Source organism: Dryobates pubescens, chromosome 2, assembly GCF_014839835.1.
Source record: "Dryobates pubescens isolate bDryPub1 chromosome 2, bDryPub1.pri, whole genome shotgun sequence".
Lineage (NCBI taxonomy): Eukaryota > Metazoa > Chordata > Aves > Piciformes > Picidae > Dryobates > Dryobates pubescens.
Genome location: NC_071613.1, coordinates 9822003 through 9846440, shown reverse-complemented (window position 1 = coordinate 9846440; position 24438 = coordinate 9822003). Strand labels below are relative to the sequence as shown.

At 42.9% G+C, this 24438-nt stretch overlaps 1 protein-coding gene across 3 annotated transcripts in view; it reads left to right on the top strand.

Moving 5' to 3' along the window:
- CDC42BPA (CDC42 binding protein kinase alpha) overlaps positions 1 to 24438 on the top strand; it is a 192699-nt gene that overhangs the window by 155106 nt on the left and 13155 nt on the right. For all 3 annotated transcript variants that reach the window (XM_054169969.1, XM_054169985.1, XM_054169978.1), the window contains 13 exons: positions 1769 to 1888; positions 2549 to 2629; positions 4431 to 4536; positions 5579 to 5715; positions 6345 to 6484; positions 7408 to 7489; positions 9275 to 9491; positions 10891 to 10953; positions 12088 to 12681; positions 14014 to 14111; positions 14884 to 14968; positions 17099 to 17222; positions 18887 to 19004. In XM_054169969.1, coding sequence (XP_054025944.1) covers positions 1769 to 1888; positions 2549 to 2629; positions 4431 to 4536; positions 5579 to 5715; positions 6345 to 6484; positions 7408 to 7489; positions 9275 to 9491; positions 10891 to 10953; positions 12088 to 12681; positions 14014 to 14111; positions 14884 to 14968; positions 17099 to 17222; positions 18887 to 19004 — 1965 coding nt within the window. The remainder of the gene's footprint in view (positions 1 to 1768; positions 1889 to 2548; positions 2630 to 4430; positions 4537 to 5578; positions 5716 to 6344; positions 6485 to 7407; positions 7490 to 9274; positions 9492 to 10890; positions 10954 to 12087; positions 12682 to 14013; positions 14112 to 14883; positions 14969 to 17098; positions 17223 to 18886; positions 19005 to 24438) is intronic.

The following is a 24438-nucleotide window of genomic DNA, read 5'->3' as shown; positions in this document are numbered from 1 at the left end:
AAACCCCAAAAGTTTCAAACAATTGAAATGATTTTATGTTTCAGCATGTAAGAAAGTTGGGGAGGGACTTTTTACAAGGGCTTGTAGTGCTAGGAGAGGAGGGAATGGATTGAAGCTTGAGGAGGGCAGATTTAGACTGGAGATTAGGAAGAAATTCTTTGCAGTGAAGGTAGTGAGACACTGGAACAGGTTGCCCAGGGAGGTTCTGGATACCCCATCTGTAGGGGTGTTCAAGGCCAGGTTGGATGAGGCCTTGAGCAGCCTGGTCTAGTGTGAGGTGTCCCTGCCCATGTCAGAGGGGTTGGAACTGGATGATCCTTGAGGTCCTTTCCAACCTGAACCATTCTGTGAATCTGTGCAACTTGGAGTTTACTACTCTGAAGGCAACAGTGTTTCTAATACCAGATAAAGCTTCCAGTTATGTCCTTCTAATAAATCTGAGCACAAAATGTTTGCTTTAATGCTAATTTTTGCCTCAATGCTTGAAACACAGCATCTATGTGTAGAAAACAGGTGTGGTAATTTCCTATTTAATGAAGGGAAATATTTGCAGGCATCTTAACATGCCTAAGTTGACGAAGCTGGTGAGCATTCTCCACTAGATTTATTTTATTTTGGGGGCTATGATAAAAATAGAAGCCATCAAATGTAACTCTCCCCTGTTGGAAAAAAAACATCGACCAGATTAAAAAGAAAATCAAACTCAGTGCAGGAACTGCACCTGTTTGCTACCATGACTGAGTTTCTGGAGAACAAGACTGTATATGCATGTACAGGATTGGCTTGGCAACATCTTTTATTCCCAAGAAGCAGCAAAGTTTGTGAAATTCTCAGTATAATGTAAAATGCAAACGCGATAAAATCCCACTGGAATGTTCAGATGCTTTGTGTCAGCCTTGCTTGTTGTGCAAGCTAGCCAAATCCTTAGCAATGGGGAGCTGATTGTTCCAGAAAAGCCAGATCTGCAATGGAGCCTTCTGTACGCTTCCAGCTTCTAGTTTTTAATGGGGAAAACCATCCTCATCTCATAACATAGATATAGATACTTTTACATAGAAATGTTTGCTGTGGAGATGTCTTGTTTTCAAGGAAGAATCTTTCATTCTCTGAGTTTTTCAGTTGCACTGACAGCAGCTGACTTATCTAAGATACCTCTTTGTACCTGTATGCCTTGTTGTTCTGTGTACTTCTGTCCTGGGCTTAGTTTCATTGTGTGTCAAGGACTAGGAAAAATATTTCCCTGAAGAAACTGAATTTCTGGTCAGGAAGTGTTTGTAGTTCAAACAGGGTACCAAAAAAGCTCCTCAATTTTCAGTGACTATAATTAACATTAACCACAGGACACAGGTTGGTTGAGCTGCCTTTTCTCCTTGATTCTCCTCAATGTGGGCTTTATGGCAATTCACTCCTGACGAATCTCTGCTACCAGTAGACAAAAGTCATTCAAGTGTTTATCAGCCCCCTGAGCTAGCAGCTTTTTTCGTGCATGTGCTCCCCTCTTGGCAGTAGCCTTAGTGTGTTCATATTCAATGCTTTTCATTGCATTTTTGTATTTGATTAGAAAGTTGCTTAAACCCAAATTTCTATCCTCTCAGTTCTCTCTTAGGAATTCTACTGCTCCCATAATCTTATTTTGGTAAGACCTAAGAATTCTTTTTTAATGATGTCTTTGATTTACTTTTTTTGGTCATTTTTCTTTCCCCCCCTCTTTTCTTCTTCTTCTTCTTTTTTTTTTTTCCTTTTTCTTTCTCTTGAATTGTTCTCCTAGATTGATTCAGTTGAGAATTTTACATTGTCTAATACACCATCAAGGGACGAAGATAGCAAGTCTCACCTCCATTCAAGATCAAGGTCTCCTTCTACAGCTAGTGAGATTGAACCAATTGAGGTACTTCAGTGTTTACAACTTTGGTTTTGGTGGGTTTTTTAGGAGTAATAGTTTCATTAATATAAAAATTGCTATTGCAGTTGTTTTCTCCTCTCCAGTAGGCTATTCAGGACCCTGTAGGAAGCTTCTGCACTAGTGGGGAACTGTATTTTGGGGAATGTTGCATTTCCTTTCACACATGGTTAGTTGATCAGGGGTGGGACCTATGTTGAATCCATTATTAGCTACACTCTCTCATAATATACCCCCAGCCATGAATATTTAAGATATGTTGGCACAAAGTTAATGTTAGACTCTAGTGTGTAAGAGTACACTTTGGAGTCCTGCTCAAAGTCTTGTCAATACCAAATACTTAGCCAGGCTCTGCAGCGAGTGCACTGTGTCCCCTGTTAAGAAATTGAATTCTCGGATTATTTTATATAAGAGAAAATTCAACCAAGTGTTTAAGATACATTGCAGATATAATTTTGACTTTTAGGAGATAAGTCTTGCACATAATTTTTCTGAGAAAGGAGATTTTGTTTTGTGAGTCCTGTGTTAATTTATTTGGTGTTTGGGGATGGGGTGGGTAGGATGTTTGTGGCCTTTTTGTACTTTATTCAAGCTGTCTTTGAGAGCATGTGTTGGATGTCTTACTGACCCTTTGGGGACTCTGTTCAGGTTGCAGACCATCCTCCCCGTTCAATGCACACACCAACCATGAGGACAGCATACATTGGATCAGGACTCTCTGCACCAAAGGTATTCAGTCAAGCATTCACACAGTTCATGTAGTAAGGGGGAAGATGTCACTCCTGGGCAACAGCTTCAGGGGAGCTGATTTGCGCAGTAATCTTAACCAGAACTGCCTAGAAGAATCAACAATTCCAGCTGTTGGAGCAAGTCCAGAGGAGGGCCACAAGGATGATCCAAGGGCTGGAGCACCTCTGCTATGAGGATAGGCTGAGGGAGCTGGGGTTGTTCAGCCTGGAGAAGACTCTGGGGGGACCTTTAGACCTGCCTTCCAATACCTGAAGAGTTCCTGCAGGAACGCTGCAGAGGGGCTTTCCATAAGGGTATCTAGCAACAGGACAAGGGGAAATGGTTTAAGCCGAAGGAGAGCAGGGTTAGACTGGATCTTAGGAAGAAGTTCTTCAGTATGAGGGTGATGACAAGGCTATTACAATTTGCTAGCAAATACCGTAATACTCTCTTGCTAATCCAGTGGACTAGTTTAAAACTGATTCTAATGACTCTGAATAGGTTGGCCAGAGTGGTTGTGAATGCCTCCTCCCTGGGGGTGTTCAAGGCTGTATTGGATGAGGCCTTGATCAGCCTGGTATAGTGGAAGGTGGTAGTCATTTAGTTTTGATACCACAGCATCTGCACTGCCATCCCTGAGAGGACAGAGAATTAAAGCTCTCACTCACATATTATGTGTGCCCAAGAAGTACGGAGAAGCCCTTTCAAAATGAACTTCATAGATTGATAGAATGATTTGGTTTGGAAGGGACCTTAAAGATCATCTAGTTCCAACCCCCTTAACACGGGCAGCAGGGACACCTTCTACTAGACCAGATTGCTCAAGGCCTCATCCAGCCTTGCCTTGAACACTTCCAGGGGGGGTAAATCCACAACTTCCCTGGGCAACCTGTTCCAGTGTCTCCCCACCCTCACTGTAAAGAATTTCTTCCTTAAATTCAGTCTAAATCTGCCCTCTTCTAGCTTCAATCCATTCCCTCTTGTCCTGTCACTAGAAGCTCTTGTAAAAAGTCCCTCCCCAGCTTTCTTGTAGCCCCCTTCAGGTACATGAGAGCTGATCTAAGGTCTCCCTGCAGCCTTCTCTTTTCCAAGTTCAATTCCCCTATCTTTCTCAGCCTGTCCCCATAGGGGAGGTTTTCCAGCCCTCTGGTCTGCTTTGTGGCTTCCTCTGAACCCACTCCAGCAGTTCTATGTCCCTTTTGTGATTGAGGGCACCAGAATTGGACACAGTGCTCCAGGTAAGGTCTCACAAGAGCAGAGCAGAGTGGGAGATTCACCTTGTCCTGCTGGTCCTTCATCCATACTCCTGCTTTTAAATTGAGTATTCTGAAATGGCTTGCGCCTAGCTCCATAAAACTGAACTCTGTCATGTTTTCATGCATAAAAATGATGGGGTTTGATCTGAATTAAGGCAACACTTCTTACAGAGGAACAGTGAATTTGCAGCTCAGAAAATAGTGTGGTTGGCTGGCTTTGGCTGCTGGGAGCCCACCAACCACATCCATACACAGACACTTTCAACTTTGAGAGTGCAATGAGAGACTTTTGGTCACTTTCTTATCTGCAATGGAAGCAAATTCATGTTCTTAGACAAGCTCCAGTTCCCCTGTTTTAAATTATCAATACCCAGCACTGAGAAGGAATAAGATCATGTATTAGGAGCTCAGATCTCATTTCAGTGAACACAAATAAGCTACCTTGTTAAACACACCTATGCACTCATGTCTAGGGTGGGGGTTGAGGGGGAAGTAGCTGTTCTTCAAAAGTGTTGCAGGTATTAACATCTTTGCTTGTTTTACAGCCTAAAGCCCACCAGTTTGTTGTGAAATCATTTAACACGCCAACAAAATGCAATCAGTGTACCTCTCTGATGGTGGGTTTGATACGACAGGGCTGCACTTGTGAAGGTGAGCACCTGTGGAAGCTCTTAAATGTGAACTGAAGGTCTTCTAGCTGCACACTGACTGTTGTAGTGTGATAATGCAGGAGTCTTCTGTTTGTAGTTTGAATTACAGAATATCTTCTCATGCCTCTTTTTTAACAGTAGGAGCCAAACAGTGAACAACTTACATAAGAGATTACCTAGTTATCTGGGGACAGATTTATTCCAGTGGGTGGTAGAAGAGCTTAGTTGGCTTAAAATAGCATTCAGGGGCCAGAGTCAGTGGTCATCTATAGCGACAGTAGCTTTGCTTTCCGGCTTAGTACAAAATGTAAGACAGCTTTGCCATTCAGTACCAATTTCATTTGTTTCCAGGACTAATTTATTTGTGTGTACACAAAATGATGCTCATCACTGAAAGGAGCTTCCAGCTCTTTGTTTGCTAATAGAGTTGGGCTTAGAGGAAATAACAGAAATTGTCTCAGTGTGAGCTTCTGATTAGGCTCTTACTTACCTGGATGAAACTAGGCCATATCCATACACCTCTGGAAATGTGAAAGAATTCAGAGCAGATACAAGCACGATGGGTAGCATGATAAAAGCATGATGGAGGGAGACTGTGTACAAAAGCCTGCAGTGACAGGACAAGGGGCAATGGCTTCAAACTAGAGAAGAGCAGATTTAGATTAGATGTTAGGAAGAAGTTCTTTACCATGAGGGTAGTAGAACACTGTAACAGGTTGCCCAGAGAGGTGGTTGAGGCCCTTTCCCTGGAGATATTAAAGGTGAGGCTCAATGAGGCCCTGGGCAACCTGATCTAGTTGGGGATGCCCCTGTTGACTGTGGGGAGGTCAAACTAGATGATCTTTGGAGGTCCCTTCTGGCCTGGACCGTTCTATGATTCTATGAGCTGCTGCTCTGCACCCACTTACATTTGCTCAGTGAAACTATTCAGATATTGGTCAAAAAGAGAAGATTCCTCTATAAACGTTGTCAGCATTATCCTAGCTGTTGCACGGCACAAGAAATAACCATCAAATCTTTCTGTTTCTTCTCCTTTTCACAAGTATGTGGATTCTCTTGCCATGTGACCTGTGCAGACAAGGCTCCTGCAGTATGTCCAATCCCTCCTGAACAGACTAAGGGACCTTTGGGAATAGATCCACAGAAAGGCATAGGAACAGCTTATGAGGGACATGTCCGAGTAAGTATCAGGTAGCTGCATTTGGGGCATTTAAATCTTAATGTTTTCTGAAGAGGGGCACTGGGGGGTGGTGGATTCAATTATACATTAAGGTAACAGTTTGGAAACAAACCTAAATTTTCACAAATCAGCTCTTAGCATTTTCAGCAGTAATTCTCTCTCCATCTCTGTCAGCCATTGTGCTTTGAGTTGGCTTTGAATGACATATCTCTAGAGATCTGATCGTTTTCCAGGGCCTGTGAGGTTTTGATTCTTCCTGTTGATGCTAGTACCATCTAGCGTCATTGCTGTGGGCACTTGTACAGAAATACAAAACAACTGGTCAGCATAGTTTGGACCACATTCCTACTGACCAGCTGGATGGATTTATTTCTCTCTACTTGTTAATACCACTTTGAATGAGGTCTTGAAACAAGGAGAAAGAGTCTGGTGCTATGCATTTTTTAACTCCTATATTGTGGGGTCTACGCTTGGTGCTCTTACAGCATCTGTGCTATTGCTTATGTCGCTTAACTTTATCACTGAATAAAAAGCCTGTCAGCCTAGGCGTATGAATTGATTTCTGCCCTGTGTGGTTTCTGACTGCATGCAAACTTACAGGGTGTTGATCAGAATTTATTTTGCTAAAGGTACCGAAACCAGCTGGAGTAAAGAAAGGTTGGCAGAGAGCGCTGGCAGTGATCTGTGATTTTAAACTCTTCCTATATGATGTAGCAGAAGGAAAAGCATCCCAGCCCAGCGTGGTAGTGAGTCAGGTCATAGACATGAGGTAAGCTCTTTGGTGCTGAGTGGGAGCTTTTCAGGGGCACTGGGAGATTATTTTCCCCCTGCTTTTCCTAATTTGTGAAATCAATAATCAAAGTCCAGAGCTTTTATGCAACATTGTAATCCATGTTGAGAACCTCTAATTTTCCAGGGGAAAAAAAAAAAAAAAAGATTATTTGCAGTAGCCTGGACTACACTTGTGTGGTCATATGTAGCTATTTAAACTTCTATTACTACATCATCATGTGCCAGAATGTATCTGTTCAGCTGTGTGGAAGATGTGGTAAGAAGAAAGAAGGAAAATATGCTCTTTAGGGTTGAATAGAGTTTTGAAAGACAGGTAAATCTTTGTTATCACAGAAGCAAAATCACAGGATAAAACTAATAGAGGATTTTATAGGATAACACTAATTCAGATTTTGGTTCAGAAGAGTTAAATAGTTTTTTCCACTGTCTTCAGCAGTACTGAGAACATTTAACATACCAGATAAGTAAAAGCTTATCTCTGAAGTAGGTTAGTTTTCAGTTTGTCCAAGAAGTCTCAGGCAGCTTTAGCTTAGACAATTTTAATGAAAAGCTGGAGAGCTGTTCTTGATCCAGGCTTATGTTTTAAGTTCATTAATTTGTTGGTTGATTGATTGATTCATTAATTCATTTATTTGGGGGGAGGGGGAATGTTTTGATTTAAAAAGGCAAAACCCAGATACTCTAAACAGATTTATCTCCATCAATATTTACCAGGGATTTAATTATGCAACACTGCATTTGTGAACTTCATCTGCAGATATATAGGAAACAATAATTAAAAAATACCAGGTCTCACTGCTGTCTTGTTTCCCTTCCAAAATGACACTGTTTGTGGTACTCTGGAAATAGAGGTTAATAACTCCTTAATTCTTTGCCCATTCTGTTTGTGGTTTCCATAAGGGATGAAGAATTCTCAGTGAGTTCTGTCTTGGCCTCAGATGTCATCCATGCAAATCGGAAAGATATCCCCTGTATCTTTAGGGTAAGTATTACATCTCACCCCTAGGAACCCAGCAGTGCAGGGTTTCACAGTGTGATGTGTGCACACCAACAGCTTGCTAGTATTTTATTTCCTTTGCAAGTGTGGTATCCATGGCAGCAACAGCAGTGCATAAAGATCTCTACGTGTATCGTTTCTGTGATAAAAATAGAACCCATGCATTTAGACAAGTTCTCATCTACTCCTTTAGGTGGGGTTTATGTTTTTTAAATTTCACAGTCAGACATACTTTTCTCAACCTCCTGTTAGTTGTTTGGAATTCTTATCTTCCTTGTGACCTACATTTTTATCTCCTAAAGTTGCCTTCTGCTTCTCAGTTTAATCTGTTGTGTTATCCCTGAAGACTTTCTGTCACATATTTTCTTTGTATAGATGAGAAACTTAATTGTGCAAACACATGGGCACCATCACGTTCTTCTATACATCTGTGATGCTGAAAGATCATGAGATTCCTCTAGGGCAAGAGATAATGGATTCAAGTTGCACCAGGGGAGGTTTAGGTTGAATATTACAAGAAGCTTCTTCCTTGAAAGGATTCTCAAAGGCTGGAACAAGCTTCCCAGGGACGTGGTTGAATCCTCATCCCTGGTGTTGCAAAGAGGCAGAGATGTGCTGCTGAGGGCCATGGTTTAGCACCAGGTTTAGCAGAGCTGGAGAATGGTTGGACTTGATGATCTTAAAGGTCTTTCCCAACCAAAATGATTCAGTGATTCTATGCACTAGATCTCTGAAAACTCACATTCATCAGATCTAGTGTAAAATGGTCATCCAAATTTATGTCTATTGTCTGGTGTTAGGATTTTGCCATTGTTGGCTTTTTCTAATATTTGTCTTGTATTTGAACTAGTCATTTAAGGTCTCTTCTAACATAAACCATTCTATGAATCTATGAATTAAAGCTTTGACTTAATGAAATCACTTTGCTGTCTTAGTAATTCCACTATCACTTCTTTACTATACCATTGTATTTCAACCCTTGTTTTTCTAGCTTTCAGGCTGTTCATCACTCTGCATGCTGAGGAGATAAACCTACAAAAGGAACTTTCATTTTTATATGCAAAAAGCTGGACCAAATGCAGCAAAAGGATCATAAATCATTCTTCTGTAAAAGCCATTCCTGTTCCCTTATTTTCTTAACAGATCTATTAGTCTTAAAATTACAGAATACATTGTAAGAAACTGTTGTGAGAAACACTGGGTTAGCTTAGTTAGACATTCCTCAATTACAGAATAAATACAAATGTATTTGGAATAAAGAAAAAGTTAGATTCTCTCTCCTTTGCTGCGTTCCTCACATCTACAGGTTTTCTGTGGGTTTTCTGTTCTCTGTTAACAGAAGCTAAAGTTTTGTATTCTTACTTCAGACAGCTCATTAAAAGGGCACTTATAGGCATAGAATGGTTCAAGTTGGAAGGGACCTTCAAACCATCCAGTTCCAACCCCCCCACCATGGGCAGGGACACCATCCACAAGACCAGGTTGCTCAAGGCCTCATCCAGCCTGGCCTTGAACACCTCCAGAGAGGGGGCATCCACAGCCTCCCTGGGCAATCTGTTCCAGTGTCTCACCACCCTTACTATCAAGAATTTCTTCCTAATCTCAGTCTGAATCTCCCCTTTTCCTGCTCAAATCCATTCCCTCTCATCCTATCACTACAAGCCCTTGTAAAAAGTCCCTTTGTGGCATCTGATACTGCAGTAGAAATGATCATGATGAATTTTTTTTTGATTGCTTCTGACTTAAGATGTATCTTTAAAAATTTTCCAGGTTACAGCTTCCCAGCTCTCTGCATCCAGTAATAAGTGTTCAATCCTGATTCTGGCAGACGGTGAGAATGAAAAGAGCAAGTGGGTAGGAGTGCTGAATGAGTTGCACAGGATCTTGAAGAAGAACAAGCTCAAAGACCGCTCAGTCTATGTTCCCAAAGAGGCTTATGACAGCACCTTACCCCTCATCAAAACAACACAGTCAGCAGCAATTATAGGTATGAAATTAAGAACAAGAAAGTGATAAGAGAAATGGGTATCACAGAATGTTAGGGGTTGGAAGGAACTTCAAAAGATCATCCAGTCCAACCCTGCTGCCAGAGCAGAATCACCTAGGGCAGGTCACACTGGAACGCATCCAGGTGTGTTTTGAATATCTCCAGAGAAGGAGACTCCACAACCTCTCTGAGCAGCCTGCTCCAGGGCTCCAGCACCCTCACAGTGAAAAAAATATTTGGACTAGATGATCATTCAAGGCCCTTTCCAGCCCCTGAAATTCTGTGATACTTCCTTATGTTCCCCTGAAACCTCCTCTGCTCCAGCTTGCACCCATTGCCCCTTGTCCTGTCGTTGGATATCACTGAGTATGCCAAAGGCTTGCTTTTTAGGTTAAAATAAACCCAGCCCGAGTAACATATTACATGGAGTTATGTACTGAATAGTGAGTAATATGTAATGTTTTCATCCCATATAGCAGCATGGGTAGATTTAAGAGAGGAGTGCAATTCACTACCCAATCAGGTCTTTAAGACTGTTCCCTCTATTCACACCTATTCATAACTCTGAATAATTTTATTATTCTGTAAATGTAATTCCTTAACCAGGCAAAATTAGCACTGTAGAATAATCATTGATCACTGAGTTTTACAATACCTGCACATGGGACTGGAGAGAAAATCTAAACCCATAATTGATTTAGTTATTTTGAATGCAACTACATCAAATAGGTTAAACTGGTCATTCAAATTATACAATATTACACTTTATTCCACAGTCAGTAGTACACTTAAGTGCTCTGAATATGAGTTTGGGTTTTTTTAATGGTATTTCTTGCTGTTTCTGCTAATAGGACACATGAGAAAATACTTTTTTTTCAGGAATTGGAAAGATTGGGAAGTCGATGAATGTGTTTGGTTTGGCTTTAGGGTTTCTTTTTGTTATTTAAAGATATAAAAAACTGTCTCTGTTAATCAGAATTAATAGAATCATAGAATTGTCAGGGTTGGAAGGGACCTCAAGGTTCATCCAGTTCCAACTGCCCTCCCATGGGCAGGGACACCTCACACTACAGCAGGTTGCTCAGAGCCACATCCAGCCTGGCCTTCAAAACTTCCAGGGATGAGGCTTCCACCACCTCCCTGGGCAACCTGTCCCAGTGTCTCACCACCCTCATGGGGAAGAACTTCTTCAAACATCCAATTTGAATCTACCCACTTCTAATTTTGTTCCATTCCCCCTAGTCCTATCACTACCTGATGCCCTAAAAAGTCCCTCCCCAGCTTTCTTGTAGCCCCCTTCAGATACTGGAAAGCCACAATAGGGTTGTTGATTATTGTCAAGTATTTCCAAAGAAAAATAACTTCTTTTTTAATTATTTTTTTTTAAATCTTACTACAGACCATGAAAGAATAGCTCTGGGGAATGAAGAAGGATTATTTGTTGTGCATGTCACCAAAGACGGTAAGACATTGGGAACTGGTAGTAATTTCCTTAATATTAAACAATCTGGAAGTAACTCTGTAACCTTTTTGCTTTCAATATCTTCTGGTTTCATGTTTTCTCTGCAACGCTATCAGCTGGACAGTCCCCACACAAGAGAGAAACCTCAAGGTGGTGTTCTCTGTTTTGGGGATCCTTTCCCATAACAAAGATTGAGCATCTTGAATGCAGTTGAAGGTTTTCTTCCCTTGTTTATAGCAGGCTTAACACTGAATTCAGACCAGATTGCTCAAGATTTTGTTCAGTCAGGTCCTCAAAATCCCCACAGATGGAGATTCCACAGCCTCTCTGGGCTTTCTCCTGCAAACCATTCTCACAAGGAAGCATTTTCACAGTATCTCAGTATCACCAAGGTTGGAAGAGACCTCAAAGATCATCAAGTCCAACCTGTCACCACAGACCTCATGACTGGACCATGGCACCAAGTGCCACGTCCAATCCCCTCTTGAACGCCTCCAGGGATGGTGACTCCACACCCTCCCTGGGCAGCCCATTCCAATGACGAACGACTCACTCAGTGAAGAACTTTGTCCTCACCTCCAGCCTAAACTTCCCCTGGTGCAACTTGAGACTGTGTCCTCTTGTTCTGGTGCTGGTTGCTAGAGAGAAGAGACCAACCCCTTCCTGGCTACAACCACCTTTCAGGTAGTTGTAGAGAGCAATGAGGTCTCCCCTGAGCCTCCTCTTCTCCAGGCTAAACCCAGCTCCCTCAGCCTCTCCTCATAGGGCTTGTGCTCGAGGCCTCTCCCCAGCCTTGTTGCCTTTCTCTGGACACATTCAAGTGTCTCGATGTCCTTCCTAAACTGAGGGGCCTAGAACTGGACACAGTACTCAAGGTGTGAGTTGATGCAGCTGTGTGCTGCTTCCTGATAAGGAAAAGCCAAAGGTCTGTCCAGCATTGCCACATCTGCTGTTTCTGGAATAGAAGTTCTGATTGCATACATTTAAATATTGCAAGGAAGCAATGAAGGGCATCACTTGGGTTGCTGCCTTAGTTAATCTTTACAGATACTTCTGTTGTAACCACTTTTCACTTGAACATTACTGACTTGGGTTTGGGGGTGTGCGTGTGTGTTTGTTTTGTTTTGTTTCCAGAGATTGTCCGTGTTGGTGACAACAAGAAGGTTCATCAGATCGAGCTCATCCCCAGCGAGCAGCTGGTGGCAGTGATCTCGGGACGAAACCGTCACGTGCGGCTGTTCCCTGTGGCTGCCCTGGATGGAAGGGAGACTGAGTTCTACAAGCTGGCGGAGACGAAAGGCTGCCAGTCCATAGTGTCTGGCCACGTGCGCCACGGAGCCCTGACCTGCCTGTGTGTAGCCATGAAAAGGCAGGTCCTCTGTTATGAACTCAATCAGAGCAAGACACGGCACAAAAAGATCAAGGAGATCCAAGTCCAGGGCAACGTCCAGTGGATGGCAATCTTCAGCGACCGGCTTTGCGTGGGCTACCAGTCAGGTTTCTTAAAATACCCCCTGCACGGAGAGGGCAGCCCCTACAGCCTGCTCCATCCGGATGACCACACACTCTCGTTTGTCTCACAGCAGCCAACTGATGCCATCTGTGCAGTCGAAATCTCAAACAAAGAATACCTGCTGTGTTTTAGCAGCGTAGGGGTTTACGTTGACTGCCAGGGCCGAAGGTCTCGGCAACAGGAATTGATGTGGCCTGCGACTCCATCTTCTTGTTGTAAGTTGCCTTCTCTGGCAGTCTGCCTGCTATTTTATGTTGACACTTCTCAATTAGACTCAAGGCCTCATCCAGTCTGGCCTTGACCACCACCAGGGAGGAGGCATCCACAACTTCACTCTGGGCAACCTATTCCAGAGTGTGATGGTTCACACACAGTCTCCCCACCCTTGTACTGAGAAACTTCTTCTTAAGATCCAGTCTAACCCTGCTCTCCCTCAGCTTCAAACCTTTCCCCCTTGTCCTGTTGCTAGACACCCTTACGGAAAGTCCCTCTCCAGCCTTCTTGTAAGCTCCCTTCAGGTATTGGAAGGCAGCTTTAAGGTCCCCCCCACAGCCTTCTTTTTTCCGAGCTGAACAACCCCAGCTGCCTCAGCCTATCTTCGTAGCAGAGGTGCTCCAGCCCTTGGATCATCTTTGTTTTAGCTTGTTTGAGTGAAGCCCCTTCTGAATGTGGAAGGAACAGCGTTTACGGGCTGTGTATCCTTCTGGTTTTCAATCAAGAGTGTAATTATTACAATGGCCCCAGAAAAAAATGAATCATAAGATCCTGTGATAGACTGAAAAACCAGGTATTTTCATCTTTAGCACATCTCTACTGCTCACTGGTATTGGTGTAGGATTTTTCATCACCTTAAATGAAGTGACTTGATGTTGTTCCTAATCTGAATGGAGGTGTATTTTGTAGCAAAACCTGGTGCACTGAAACACAAATTGGATGCTCTTGTTACTGTTGGCAGACTATGGCAATCCTCTTCCCAACATGGAAATAACAAATTCTCCTTTAGACGTGGTCCCAGTGAAACAAATTTCATCATGGGGAAACGTGCAAGATAAGCAGCACTAGCCTTCTCTTTACAATCCACAAAATGAGAGATTTAAAGCTAGAAGGAAACATGGAGATTTTTATTACTCTTTTTATGCTTAATTCCAACTGATGGTCATTTAGTGTATAGTCATAGACTCATAGAATTGTTTGGGTTGGAAAAAACCTCTTAAGATCATCAAGTCCAACAACTGACCCAACACCACCGTGGCCATTAAACTATGTCCCAAAGTGCTGTGGCCACATGTTTCTTGAACAGCTCCAGGGATGGTGACTTTACCATGTCCCTGGGCAGCCTATTCCAATGCCTCACCACTCTTGCAGGAAAGAAATTGTTCCTAATCTCCACCCTGAACCTCCCCCCACACAATTTTGCAGAGGTTGTTGTTGGGTTACAGATTTATTTATGTGTTTGGGTTTTTTTTAATAAATGTAGTTATAAACTGTGAAATTTTGTCTGTTTTGAGCCCTGTCTCAAAGCACATGACCTTGTCATTTCCTCACAGGTTACAATGCACCATACCTCTCTGTGTACAGTGAAAATGCAATTGATATCTTTGACGTGAACTCCATGGAGTGGATTCAGACTATTCCTCTCAAAAAGGTAATTCAACTGTTTCAGTCCCAGTTGAAAGCTAGGCTCAGTCATGCTCTGCTACAGTCATACCAGGTTCTTAAAGCACAGTAGAAGCCATCATTACAACTGTCTAAATGTGATTGAGTGGAAAGAAGAGCTAGTGCAAAGAAAGTGGGGCTTTTTGTTGGAAATAGAAGACATGGAAGATGTTTGGATATCTTCTCACTGTTTTAGATGAATGACCAATCTGGAGTTTACTTAGTGATACAACACCAAGAACAGTGCCTTGGTGTTAAATGCATCTGGCTTCTTTGGGACTGATTGCATGTCTGCTACTGCCAGAAGATGGCAGGTGTTAAGTACCTTCTGCTGCTTGAGAACACTGTAGACAGAATCATAGCATGGCCTAAGTTGGAAGGGCACAGAGCCTCAGTCACATCCCTGGGCAGCCTGTTCCAGTATTTCGCCACTCTAGTTGTGCAGAACTTCTTCTCTGTACTTGTTCTCCAAACAGAAGTTTTAAAATCCAAAACTGGTTTTAACTTTGCTTCATGGCTTTGAGTGGCAGTTGTTCTTCAGAGCTGCCATGTGTCACTGGGGCTAGGAGACACTGCTCCCATAGCCTGCAGCTCTGCTGTGAAGCAGACTTTGTTCTGGACAGTTGCACTGTTCTGCTCCCTGGTTGGCTTTATTACAGTGCTCCTTTTGAGTTTCTGGTGCACTTTGGAGATTTCAGAATGAGATGCTCTATATGGATGTGAGTTATTACTATCACAGAGCCTGATTTTCCTCCTTTCAGGTACGACCCTTGAATACAGAAGGATCACTAAACCTTTTAGGCTTGGAGACAGTTAGATTAATATATTTCAAAAATAAAATGGCAGGTAAGTAATGAGAAGCCCATTTTCATCATGCAATTGTTTGTTTGTTTGTTTACAAAGTGCTTTTAGATTGTGGTGGGGTTTTTTTGACCTGGATCAGTGCATTGGAGAAAGTAATCCTTCAAACTTATCCTTGTTAACCTGGGAGAAAGTCAAAACTTGCAGATCCCACCGTGACTGCAATAATAGGCAGCTACTCTGAAGTTTTATTCCCTTTTGAATATTCAATGAAGACTTGAATGAAGACTGGAAGTAGGAAACAGAATGACTCGATGCTCCCTCCAAATAGGGGATCACCTGACAGAGTGCTGTTTGGAAATGCTCCCACAGTTAAAGACTTTAATAATGATAATGGCAGTAGCAGAATAATTTTATCACAGAATGCCAGGTTGGAAGGGACTCCAAGGATCATCTGGTCCAACTTTTCTTGGTCACAGTAGAGTTGAAATGAGCTGGCCCAGCACCTTGGCAAGCTGAGTCTTCATACTGTCCAATGTAGGGCTCCTCTTGAGAGGTGATTCCAGTGTTTAACTGTTCTCATGGGGAAATATTTCTTCTGGAGTCCAATGGGAATCTCCCCATCAGTAACTTGTGCCCATCACCCCTTGTCTTTTCCATGGGACTCCTTGCTAGAAAAGGAGTCTCCATCCTCCTGGTAGCCACCCATTATATACTGGTCCACAGAGTGCATAATTAACCTAAACAAACCTTTCCCAAGGATCAGGAAGTAATACAATATTACATATTCATGGGACTTCATACAACTGTGTGCCATCATCTTAGCTTCAGAATTCTGGTTTTGTTGTGAGTCTTAATGATTTATTTTCACTTTATTTAGAGTCCATTTTATAAGCATGCTCCTGAGTAATTTCCTTAACCTTTTGTTTAACCTCTTAGATGAAAGGGGATGTGCTTCATTCTAACAATCAAAAGCTGCTTTTTTAAAAACAACTGTTCTGAAAAGAGTGGAAATTAAATGCTCTAGAAACATCTAGTGGTGGTGTCTGTGTTTCAGTGTTCATTTAAAGGACTAGCAAATCAGCACAAGAGGAGTGGCAGTGGTAAAGACCAGCAATATGGTGGAAGCACATGTAACAAATTTTTTAGGTCCTAATAGAGTTGAAACATTCAAAGTAGAGCAGAAAGGAGAAGGGGGAAAAAAGAAACTGGAGAGTGTAGAATCAGAAGGACACTGCTATCTTTCAGAATATGTTGACAAACAGTAAAGTATCCTCCAGGTATATCTCTTTAACAGTCTGTAAGTTTTATTCCTGCAGCTGCTTTCCTAGTAAATCCCACACTTGGAATCATAGAATGGTGTGGGTTGGAAGGGGCCTCTGAAGGTCATCTGGTCAACCCCCTGCAGGACATCCTCTATTAGATCAGGTTGCTCAGAGCCTTGTCAAGCCTCACCTTGAATATCCCCAGGGATGGGGCCTCAACTACTTGCCTGGGCAACCTGAGAATTCTTCAGTTGATCTTAAGGAAAGAAGAGATTTCAGTTTGTGCAAAAACTGTTTTGGCAGTGAGCAGTAGCTGTGTTCAAGCCTATTAAGTGTAACTTTAGTCTCCATATGTATAAAGCAAGACAGAGCAGTTGGGGAGGGTTCATTCAAAGTAAACCTTCTGTTGTATGATTGCTACTGCTTCCCACATCTTCTCTTTTTCCAAGAGTTGCTCCAAAATTACATCAGTGTTCAAGCATTTCCAAAAGAGTAGGCTCTGAAGTAGGGAAAGCATGAAAAAGCCTCTTCCCTTGAATTTCCAGAAGGCTGGCAGAACAAGACTGTTGTAGAGATTTTTCAGCGAGAGCTGCCAAAGGAAGTTTGACATAGAGGACTGGGATCCTCTCCTGCTCACCTGAATGTTTTGTTTGACGGAATTAATCGGTGCTATTTTGAGGATGCAGTTTTGGCAGCTCAGGTGTGAAGAAAGATTAAGTCTGTTGCTGTCTAGCAGGTTAGAGAGTGACCAAGGACACCACAAAGTGTTTGTTTGAGTTTGGTGGGCAGTAAGGGGTGACCAACAATATCAAAAGCAGAGGGAGAAAATACCTAAATATCTTTGAATTCAAATTCCATGGATACCTAATGAATTGTCCCCCTGGATCATGGTGTTTAATATTGATTTCAGAGGGTGATGAACTAGTAGTTCCTGAGACATCAGATAACAGCCGGAAGCAGATGGTTCGAAACATCAACAACAAGCGCCGCTACTCCTTCAGAGTTCCAGAGGAGGAGAGGATGCAGCAGAGGAGGTCGGTACTCAACGTGTCCTTGCCTTCTGTATGTGCCTGTAGGCCCTGAAGGACAGTGACTGATGCTAATGTAGAATCATAGAATGCCTTAGGTTGGAAGGGACCTCAGAGATCATCTGCTTCAACCTCTCCCCACGGGCAGGGATGCCTCTCAACTAGACTCAGCTGCTCAAGGCCTCATCCAGCCTGGCTTTGAACATCTCCAGGGAGGAGGCAGCCACAACCTCCCTGGGCAACCTGTTCCAGTGTTTCACCACTCTCCTACTGAAGAACTTCTTGATAAGATGCAGTCTAAACCTACACTCCCTCAACTTAAAACTTGTCCTGTCAGTAGACACCCTTATGAAAAGTCCCTCTCCAGCCTATCCTGAAGGCTCCCTTCAAGTATTGGAAGGCAGCTATAAGGTCCACCCACAGCCTTCTCTGCTCTTCTCTAGTGTAGTACTTAATTTGCTGCTTTCTGGAACGCCTATTCAGATGTTTCTGTCTCTTCACTACCATGTTAATCCTCAATGTTTAATCTGTGTTTATACCAGTTAGCACATGGAGATGCACTGGCTACATAAGTACTCATTAGCTCAGTGTAATTATGTGAAGCAGCTGTAATTTGGGATGCATGTCTCCACATACTGGATATAAGAGTGCACAGAGGGGTGCACATCTACTGTGTACGTAAAGATTTGTAATAAACACTTTGCCAAAGGAGGTAACACTGCTAGCTATGCATGTGGATTAACTACTTTCAGACTCTGCTTTTCTTCCTCAAGGCAATTGTGGTCTTAGCAATATTCCAAGACATCTGCTTTTTTCCCCATTTATTTATAGATTTAACTACCTAAACATTCTCTACATACCAGAAAATTCACCTCTTCTGAGGATGCAGGCCTTCAGGATGTGTTTCTAATAGATGTCTTTAACAGGTCACAAATACCTTCCTAAATGCCAGTAAAACTAGGTCTGCACTACTCCTGTTCACAGAGGGTGCTGCTGACCTGACCATTTATGATCACTCACTGAAGATGATCTGCTACTGTGTCAAGCTACACTCCAAGAACTTTTTCAGTCTTCTAATTTCCAGTGTCTTCCACTGATAGCTGGCTCCCAGGTTTTCTGTCTTTTTGGCTCTAAGAAAACTATACAGCTGCATACAGTGGAGATAATACTCAAGTTCTTGTCTTTGCCTTTTCTGAGCTGATCTTTTGAAGTTTTATTTGTTCTGAGTACTGAAATGCATCCTTGCTATTTTGAAGAGCTTTTAATTCTGACCACAGGCTGAGAAAGGTACTGCAGTACTATTTCAATCCTATCGTCATATTTCTTGCTTCATTTGCATCTCCACTTCATAATCCATTACAAACGATTTCTGCTTTTACTCATCTTACAGAGCTTTTTATCAGCTCACAGTGGTTGGATTATCTTTGCTTGTTAGTAACTACTGGGACCTGGGCTGTTAGCCTGCAAAGAACATTCTTTTCTTCTGGCCTCTTGCCTTTTCTTCAAGGCGGAAGCTTGTCCATGCCACTCGTGATATGATGGCAAGGGTTTATCACAGTTAACATGGTCAATTTCCATTTAAAGTAGCTGATAAACAAAGCTGTACATGTTTTATAGATGTCCATCCTCACTTCAGATGAAATTCCTAAACAAATTCTTTTCTCTTCCAGGGAGATGCTACGTGACCCAGAAATGAGAAACAAATTAATTTCTAACCCAACTAATTTTAACCACATAGCACATATGGGGCCAGGAGATGGTATACAAATTCTCAAAGACCTTCCAATGGTAAGTACAAAAATATATCTGAGAGTATGTCCCACTGCAACAGAAGCTGCCAATCAGAGAGAGAAGGACAAGTGCAGTTTTAAACATCTGTTCAGAGTGTTGTGGTTTGTAGAGGAGCAGTGTAACTGGAAAGATGGTACTGAACCTGCTCTGCTGTTCAAACAAAGAGGATGACACTTAGGCATCAAGAGGAGGAGGAGGAGGAGTGGCTAATGCCTCCTGGGTTTTAAGGCAGATTGGCTTCTCTGTGTGGATGACAATTTTTATGAATTTTTTTTTAGAAAGGGGAAAAAATTAAGATGATTTGGGCTTGTGTCCTTTGTGGGAAGGGAAAGAGCAATTCCTTTCTTTGTGAGCTATGCTTTGATTCTTTCCTTTTCTTCCCATCTTTTACTCCAAATCAGCCTCTGTCTTTAGAGCTTTTTTCCCTCAGACAGTGGCACTAGCAGCTTAACAGTGTGCAGTGTCCCAGATTTCTCTCCATGCCAGAGGTGCTATTCTTTTTTTGTGTGTTTTCTCCAGATCAACTAATTTCAGTGAAACAGAATTTCTTCAGTAAAACCTAACCTTTTAAGATGAAAAAATAGGAAAAGGAGCCATGTAATAGCATATTTGTTTCCACTAAATCTTAATTGGGAAATAGTCAAATGGAAGTTACTGAGATTTTTGTGTGAGCTAAAGACCAATTGATGTTTTGTTCATTGGAGAGCATCATTACTCCTTGAGCATCTTGTTTGCGTGTTCTGTATTGTTGTCTAAACTGGTCCATGATGACACAGATGTGTCTCAGAAAATGCTAATTAGCACTGTAAGAAAGATGATATGATGTGATATACACTATGATGCCAAACAGATTACGTGAGTACAACCGTAAGACACAGGCATTAGTACAGAAGTGCTATCTAAAATGATCGCTATTATTGGAATCACAGAACAGCTTGAGTTGGAAGGAACCTCAGAGATCATCTACTCCAAACCCTCTGCCATGGCCAGGGACGCATCTCAACCAGACTTGGCTGCCCAAGGCCTCATCCAGCCTGGCCTTGAACATCCCTGGGGAGGAGGCATCCATAACCTCCCTGGGCAACTCCCTCAGATCCAGTCTAACCTACTCTCCCTCAGCTTCAAACCATTCCCCCTTGTCCTCTTGATAGACACCCAGATGTGAAGTCCCTCTCCAGCCTTCCTGCAGACTCCCTTCAGATATTGCAAGGCAGCCCTAATATGCCCTCAGAGTCTTCTCTTCTCCAGACTGAACAACCCCAGCTCCCTCAGCCTATCCTCATAGCAGAGGTGTTCCAGCCCTTGGATCATCTTTGTGTGGCCCTCCTCTGGACTTGCTTTAACAGCTCTGTGTCCTTCTTATGCTGGAAACACCAGAATTGGATGCAATATTTGAGGTGGGGCGGGTCTCACAAGAGCAGAGTTTGTGCAGAAAGCAGGAAATAGTTCCTGAAGATGGGATTTTTCAGATTCTGAAAAGTCCAAAGGAAACAACAATAAGACTAGAAAATAAAATGTGCCGTGCAGTTGCACTCGTTGAGGAGCTGAGGAGCACAACCTCTGGTCTTCAGACGGTTGTTGTACCTCTGTTTTGCAGCAAATGGTGCTTTAATATTACACTTTGCCCTGGAGTCTGCACATGGCACATGAGCCTTTCTGGCACTGTGTTTTTCTTAGATGGGATATGCAGTGAGAGGATTTACTTTAAATCTCGTGCTAGAGACACTCTAAGGAACCTCTCAATAACAAATATATTTATTGCATTTGAGCAAAAAAACCAAACCCACAGCCTTGTGTGGTTTTGTGTGTGTAGAAAAGAATAAATAGTGAAGCACCTAGATCTAGACAGCACAGGCCAAACCCAAGGGAAATTGGCAAGTAACGTTTGTCTTCCCTGGATGTGAGTTTTCATATGTCTAGTGTTAAATGAAAAAATGACCATAGAATCATTAAGGTTGGAAAAGACCTCTGTGATCATCTAATCCAACCAGCAACCCAACACTAGCCTGCCCACTAAACCATGTGCCCAAAATGCTATGTCTGTACATTTTCTGAACCTCTCTGGGGATGGTGACTCCACCACCTCCTTGAGCAGTTTGTTCCAATGCTTGACCACTCTTCCAGTAAAGAAATTGTTTCTCTTGTCTAACCTAAATGTCCCCTGGTACAACTTGAGACTATTTCCTCTCATCTTACTGCTAATTACTAGGGAGAAGAGACCAACACCCACCTCTCTTCCCACCTCCTTTCAGGGGGTTGTAGAAGGCCAGAAGGTCTCCCCTCAACCCTCTCCTCTCCAGACCAAACAATCCCAGATCCCTCAGCCACTCCTCACAAGACTTGTTCTCCTGACCCTTCACCCAAGCATGACAGTTTGCTTCAGAGCAGGTTGTAGATCGGAACCTTTTTAGTTTTTTCCACTTTTCTACGTCTGGTGAGTTCTTTCAAATACTTCTGTCTGTTCTCAAGCAGAGAAAATAAACTGCTGCTAAAGATAGAGCAAAAGACATCTCATCTCACACCATCAGTAGCTGAAAGCTCATGGGAATCAGAAGTTGGCAAGTGTAAAATGAGAAAGGATTGTATCTGCAGAAGGGGATTTTCTAGGCTTACACAGAGTAATATTTCTTCAGCTGTCTCATCTCTAAATGGATTCATTGAAGTTATGCAAGCCTTGGGTTAACTCAAAGGTAGTATTTGAAGTTAGGACTGGTACTTTGTTTCTTATGATATTTTGAGGGAAATTCACTTCCCACACTTCAAAGTGATGAGAAGACATTAGAAAATGTGTACAATATAGGACCGATTTCTGGACTTGTTCCTCTGCTGCATCTTCTTTTTAAAGTGGCTGTTAAAAACTTGTTTCTGCAAGTAGGTGTCAGTCTTACTGCTGGGAGATGTCACTGCAAGTAAAGCCAATTTGATGTGTGTTTGTTCCAGCAGCAACTTGCAATCACAGAAGGGCTTATGTTGGAAGGAAACCTAGAATTACAGAATAGAATCACAGAATGGTCCAGGCCAGAAGGGACCTCCAAAGGTCATCCAGTCTGACCTCCCCGCACTCAGCAGGGACATCCTCAACTAGATCAGGCTGCCCAAGGCCTCGTCGAGCCTTACCTTGACTATCTCCAGGAAAGGGGCCTCAACCGCCTCCCCGAGTAACCTGCTCCAGTGCTCCACCACACTCAGTAGTAAAGAACTTGTTCCTGATACCCCGTCTAAATATGCTCTTTTCTAGTTTGAAGCCATTGCCTCTTGTCCTGTCACTGCAGGCCTTTGTAAACAGTCTCTCTCCATCCTTCAGGTCCTTTCAGGTACTGGAAGGCTGCTCTTAGGTCTCCCTGGAGCCTTCTCTTCTCTAGGCTGAACACTCCCAGCTCTCTCAGCCTGCCCTCGTAGCAGAGGTGCTCCAACTCCCTGATCATTTTCATGGCCCTCCTCTGTACCCTCTCCATCTGGTCCATGTGCTTTCTATATTGAGGGCTCCAGAGCTGAACACAGTACTCCAGGGGAGGTCTCACCAGAGCAAAGTGGTAGAATCACCTCTGTGGATCTCTCAGGATGCCATTGGCCTTGTGGGCTGCAAGCTCACACTGCCTGCTCATGTCCAGTTTCTCATCCATCAGCACCCCCAAATCCCCAGTCTGTATTGATAGTGAGGATTGTTCCTGGATAGCGAGGATGTTCCCTGGAGAATTCATAGAGAAGGTAAAGAATACTCTCTGTGCAGTTCATCTGTATGGCAGTTTCTTTACAGGACATGGAATTCTTTTAGTGGATTCATACCTTGTAACAAAAAGGTGAATAGTTTTTTTGGGGAAAGGAGGGAGGTTTGTGCTTCTCTAGCACATATGATGATTTTTCAGATGGAACATTTTCTGGGTATTTCAAATAGATTAGTATGTTTCAGAAGGAAAAATACTTCTTTCAAAGGTCTGTGGAGAAAGATGGTTGGGTTTCTGTTGAGGAGAGCAGATGACAAAATGCAGGTTTGCATTTCAAGAGGGCTGCCACCAGGGGGAGCAGGTAGTGCAAGGCTCATCCTTTCCCCACGTTCTCTTTATCCAACTACTACTTTAGGTGCTGTAGCTTCTTTTTTTAGGAGATACTGGAATGAAGAAAGTGTATGAAAGGCTGGAGTGGGCCTTTAACTGCATAATTTATTCCAGCTTCTTTGAGCAATTGTAACTTGGGCTGGATCTACTGGTAGAAGATGTTTCATACAGCATGAGCTCTCGCTGACGTCAGTATAGTGCTACATAGGTACAAAGGTCCTTAGTAATAAATAGGTCTGAATAACAAATTGATATTTTGAGCTGTGTTGGATGAGATTATCACAAACTAAATGGTCAGCTCAGCCTAGCTTTTATATAGCATCCCTGGATGAACTTTGTAAAGCAAATGACAATTTTCATCTCTATGGATGCATTTATGCATTGCTTAGGAACAGCTGCATCTTCACAGAATCACAGAACCAGCCAGGGTGGAAGAGACCTCCAAGACATGAAGTCCAACCCAACCCTAACTAATGAACTAGACCATGGCACTAAGTGCCTCATTCAGTCTTTTCTTAAACACCGACAGTGACTCCACCACCTCCCTGGGCAGCCCATTCCAATGGGCACTCTCTCTTTCTAGGAAGAACTTCTTTCTAAGACCAAGCCTAAACTTTCCTCTGCACAGCCTGAGACTGTGTCCTCTTGTTCTGGTGCTGGTTGCCTGGGAGAAGAGACCAACCCCCACCTGGCTACAACTACTCTTCAAGCAGTTGTAGACGGCAGTAAGGTCTCCCCTGAGCCTTCTCCTCTCCAGGCTAAACAACCTCAGCTCCCTCAATGTGAATCCAATTCTAACTGTTCTCTGCAGTCCCACTAACCTGCCTCTCCTGCCTTTTTTAGATAAAATTTGAATGAAGCAAAAGATTAGAGCTGCTGGTGATGGCCCTTTTGTGGCTGGGCTGTGGTGTGTTGGTGGGCAGGAGGAGACGTAACACTTGCGCTGCCTTAACCCCTGGCATCACTGCCTGGTGGAAGCAGAGACTACAGGAGCTCACTTGCTTTTTGCTCACTGCTGTTCTTAATGATGTCTTTTAGAACACCAGCTTTAGAGAGTTTAGTTTGCATTGTAAATGTGCAAAATGAAAACAGGGTAAGTGGAACGCTTTAAAGTCAGGCTGTTTGATTATGTGGCATCAGATGCTTACACATGTGCAACACATCTGCATGTGCTTGCCCTTGCCGATGCAGCTACACAAGGGGGAAAGATGCTTTCTGTGTGCACGGTTTCCCAGGTCTTGATATGCAGCAGGCACGTGACACAGACAGTGATGAGCTACAGTCCTGGCAAACTGCAGTCTGTCAGCCTAGTCCCACCTTGTTCTCTCCATGAGTGGACACCCTTGACTTGAGCGTAGCCCTGTATTTGGGCAGAA